Source organism: Colobus angolensis, unplaced genomic scaffold, assembly GCF_000951035.1.
Source record: "Colobus angolensis palliatus isolate OR3802 unplaced genomic scaffold, Cang.pa_1.0 Scaffold31, whole genome shotgun sequence".
In the NCBI taxonomy this organism is placed as follows: domain Eukaryota; kingdom Metazoa; phylum Chordata; class Mammalia; order Primates; family Cercopithecidae; genus Colobus; species Colobus angolensis.
Window position 1 is genome coordinate 4,584,966 of NW_012116377.1, and position 4,362 is coordinate 4,589,327.

At 46.2% G+C, this 4,362-nt stretch overlaps 1 protein-coding gene across 3 annotated transcripts in view; it reads right to left on the minus strand.

Moving 5' to 3' along the window:
* ACAD9 (acyl-CoA dehydrogenase family, member 9) overlaps window positions 1-4,362 on the minus strand; it is a 52,476-nt gene that overhangs the window by 47,032 nt on the left and 1,082 nt on the right. For 2 of the 3 annotated variants that reach the window (XM_011950710.1, XM_011950709.1), the window contains exon 2: window positions 166-259. The exons of the other annotated variant lie outside the window; for it this stretch is intronic. In XM_011950710.1, coding sequence (XP_011806100.1) covers window positions 166-259 — 94 coding nt within the window. The remainder of the gene's footprint in view (window positions 1-165; window positions 260-4,362) is intronic. 3 annotated transcript variants of the gene reach the window in all.

Below are 4,362 nucleotides of genomic sequence, written 5' to 3' on the forward strand. Positions count from 1 at the left end.
TTTTTAATTAAATGGCAACAAGGATGAAACCTAAAGCAAATTATGATGAGTGGAAACCATTTCTCCCTCAAGAAGACTTCCCCTATGTATGCCGCTTCTAATATAAATATCAACTGAATCGCCCTTACAGTGGAAATTGGCAATGGTAAAGAAAACCATACATACCCTCTTCAGTGAAGAATTTTTCCACGGGTCCCAAGAACTGATTGATTTCATTAAGTTCATCTTGGCTAACTTCCGGAAATGGGAAAACTTCTTTCTAAAAATGGTAAATATTTGCTAAAAAATTTAATTTTTATTATGCTGCCATCATGGAAATATCAGTTAAAAGGGAAGGAAAAACACGTGCTCTACTCCACCCTGGCCAGCGGGACGTGACGTACTGAAGGAACTGGAAAGCAAACCTCACAAGGTTCTTGAGATACAGGAACTATGTGGAGGCTCCACCACCCACATCCATCTCCCTCCCCTGTTCAAATAGGTTCTTCCCGATTTTCATCAGCTTTCCTTCTCAGTACAAGGGATGATAATGGTCCCATGAAACATGCAGCCCAAGACTAACATTTAGAAGCCCAGGGGTCTGGTCCTTGATTTCAGGCTTACTAATTATGTGGCCTTCACCAAATCCCTTCAGTTCTCCAAACTACCTCTTTCTCACCCATAACATGCAGGTAATATTTACTCAAGGCCCTTGTGAGAATTGTGAAAGATAGTGGACGTGGAAGCTCCTTACTGAAATGGACAATTCTACATCAACTATTGTGTGAGCTCAAAGATGCTACGCTGAGAAGAGCATGTCGTGCTTACCAAGTCTCATCGATCCCTATAGCCTCTGTCTCTCCTGCTCATGGACATCTGCTCCCTGTACCAAGCCCCTCTGGACTTCTGGGCTCTGGTACCCTTTCAGTTGCCAGCATGACACGAGCTGTAGATGTGGGCTTCAGGTTGATGAGCAGTGATGTCCTGAGTCACAGCTATAGGCCCAAGTAACACCTGTCCTCATGGCACCTCTCACTAAGTGTCTCTAGAGAAGTCTTTGGGAGACCTCAACCTTCTCCTCAGACCTTGTACAGCCAATCAGCCAACAGATTTCTCTACTGTATCAATATGCTCCCACTGCTTTCTCCTCTCTGGGCCCAGGACCACAGGCTTATAGGTGAGTCCCTAACTAAAAGTGACAGCCAACTTAAAGGAATCCCTGCCTCTGTCCATTCCAAAACCACCCTGAAGGTGGTATCGAAAAAAACTAGCTGGAAGGCCGGTCACGGTGGCTCACGCCTGTAATCCCAGCACTTTGGGAGGCCAAGGTGGGAGGATCACGAGGTCAGGAGTTCGAGACCAGCCTGACCAACATGGTGAAACTCCATTTCTACTAAAAATACAAAAATTACCCAGGCATGGTAGTGCACGCCTGTAATCCCAGCTACTCAGGAGGCTGAGGCAGGAGAATCGTTTGAACCCGGGAGGTGGAGGTTGCAGTAAGCTGAGATTGCACCATTGTACTCTAGCCTGGGTGACAGAGCGAGATTGTGTCTCAAAAAAAAAAAGAAAGAAAAGAGAAAAACAAGCTTGGCTGGGCGCAGTGGCTACTGCCTGTAATCCTAGTCCTTTGGGAAGCTGAGGCAGGGGGACTGCTTAAAGCCCAGGAGTTCAAAACCAGCCTGGGCAAGGCTACACACACCTACAGTCCCAGCTACTCAGGAGGCTGAGGTGGGAGGATCCCCTGAGCCTGGGGAGGTTGAGGCTGCAGTGAGCTGTGATTGCACCACTGCACTCCAGCTTGGGCTACAGAGTAAGACTGTCTCAAGGAAAAAAAAAAGAAAAAAAAACAAGTTGATGGCCCTATCACTCTGCAGCCTTTTAGATCAAAGCTCAGTCTCCTTCACTGAACACAGAGGCTCACTGACACTTGGGTCTTGTGCATGGGCTGTGTTAGAGATCATTCTGGTACCAGTGGGCAGGCCAGATAAGACAGCCTGGCAACTAGTTGGCCTTCAGGTACAACCACAGAAAACCTGTCACATAGGAGAGACTGCAGGGGCATGGGAGAAAGATTCTGATGTTATCAAATCAGGTCAGTGCCTTAGGGGAGGAGAGTTCAATTGCAATAAACAGTTTGTAAATTATCTTAAAAAGTGGAACCTGCTATTCAAAGAAATCTAGTGCAGAAACCAAATATGTAAAACAGACAGAAGTCAAGCAGTTCTGAGACTGCTGATATGGAAAACAGTCACCCAAATCCCACCCACTCAACTTCCCACCCATCCCTGCAGCAGTTCCAGGGGCACTCCATGAATAGCTTGGGTCCGGCTGAGGGCAGGGTGACAACCACTGGCCTACATAATCTGAAAGATCTTTTCCAGTTCTGAGATTCTAAGCATCATATCCCATGTTTCTGCTCTAATCCCAGTAAGGCTGTGAGAGATGACATTGGCCTGATCCGAAGTAGTAGCAGAAGGGTCTAAAAGTGGTCAGACTCTGAAGAACCTCAAAGTAGAGAAAACCAGATCTTCTGTGGAATTAGACATGAACTAGGAGAATAAGAGTACAAGGTGATGCCAGGTGTTCTGTCTGAACAGGTGGAACAACAGAGCCACCATTATCTATGATAAAAGAAGGTTGGTGGAAGGACCAGGATTGGGTGGGAACCAGGAACTCAGTTTTGGATCTATTAATCTCAAATGCCTGTTAAACCTCTCAGCAGAGCTTTCGAGTACAAAGGTAGATTTAAAAAAGGACCTTGGCTGGGTGTGGCAGGGTGTGCCTGTAGTCCCAGCTACTGGGGATGCTGAGGTGGGAGGATCTCTTGAGCCTGGGAGTTCAAGGTTGCAGTGAGCTATGATGGTACCACTGCACTCCAGCCTGGGTGACAGAGGAAGGCCCCAACTCTGAAAAAGCAAAAGGAATCTGGAGCTCAGGGAGAAATCTGAACTGGAGAAAGAAATTTGAGGCATCAGGATATTGATGGTATTTAAAGCCAGGACACTAAATAAGGTCACCCAGGAGATGGTTGTAGATGAAAGGAGACATCCACAGACCCAGTCTTAGTAAATTCCAACTTGGCTAGTTGGAAACACTGGTCATTGTTTAGCAGTAAAGGAGCTAAAAAAGAACCAGCAATTGACACAGAGAAGTTATCAGTCAGTAAAGTATTTAGAACATTCAGAGAACGATGAGAATAGTGATTCAGAAACCAGAGAAGAAAGTGTGTCAACAGGGTAGAAGAATGAACAGTGTCAGATGCCAATGATGGGTCAAGTAGGATGAGGTCTGAGAACAGATCACACGATTTGACAACAGAGAGGTCACTACTGACTTCCATGGCCATTAGGGACAAACGTCTGAATGGTAAGGGCTCAAGATCCAGTAGAGAGAACAGTTAATGATTCCGAGAAAGGAAAGAATTACCCTTGAGTAGGTGAGAAGGCCTGGGGTCTAATGAGAGGTTGGTTTTGCCAGAAGCAGACAGTTCAGTCATAGTAACAGAATGTAGATAATATGGGCACATGCAGGGGGAGGGGGTAACTATGCCTGTGAAGTTCTCATCTGACTGCATGGATTTTCCCAGTGGAATGGGAAGCAAAGCTGACAGCTGAGAGTAAGGGCAGGGCAGGTGGTGCCAAAGGTTTAAAGACAGAAACAGATGTGAAAGATTTGTGTTCTTTCTTCACCATGCTGCTGGAAAGCAGGAGGTCCCAGGATAGAGCACCACACTGCCCCAGGTCCTGGGTAAAAGGGTTTCCCATATGTCAAAGACATAGCTCTGCACTTTCTAGCCAGGCAAACTGCTTTTAGTCTGAGTCTTAGCTTCTGCATCAATAAGGTTGCTTGCTATAAAGGGATCAGCCTGACAACCTCAGAGGAATGTTCCAAAGAGAAGCCAGGGAATAACTTCCGTGATAGAGGATCAGCCAACATTCAGCCAAGCTCAAAGCAGGGTACCTCGAGGAAACAGCAAGTATACTGTTGCTTTCCTTAGAAGATAAAATAAAACACAAAGGAAAAAGCAAGAAATGTGTTTATTCCTATTTTGTAGATGAAGGCACTGAGGCACAGGGAGGTGAAACCATCAGCTCCAAGGTCACAAGACTAGTAAGTGTTGAACCCAGTTCTCTCTTCTGCTGCACAGTACTCTACAGTTTAAGAAGACTCTCCATGCACCATTTATCTCACTGGGGCTCTACAACACCTCTGTGAAGGAGACACAACACTATTTCCATTTTAAGGTTGAAAGAACTGAGTCTCGGCAGGGAGCGGTGGCTCACGCCTGTAATCCCAACACTTTGGAAAGCCGAGGCGGGCGGATCACCTGAGGTCAGGAGTTCGAGACCAGCTTTGCCAACATGGTGAAATTCCATCTCT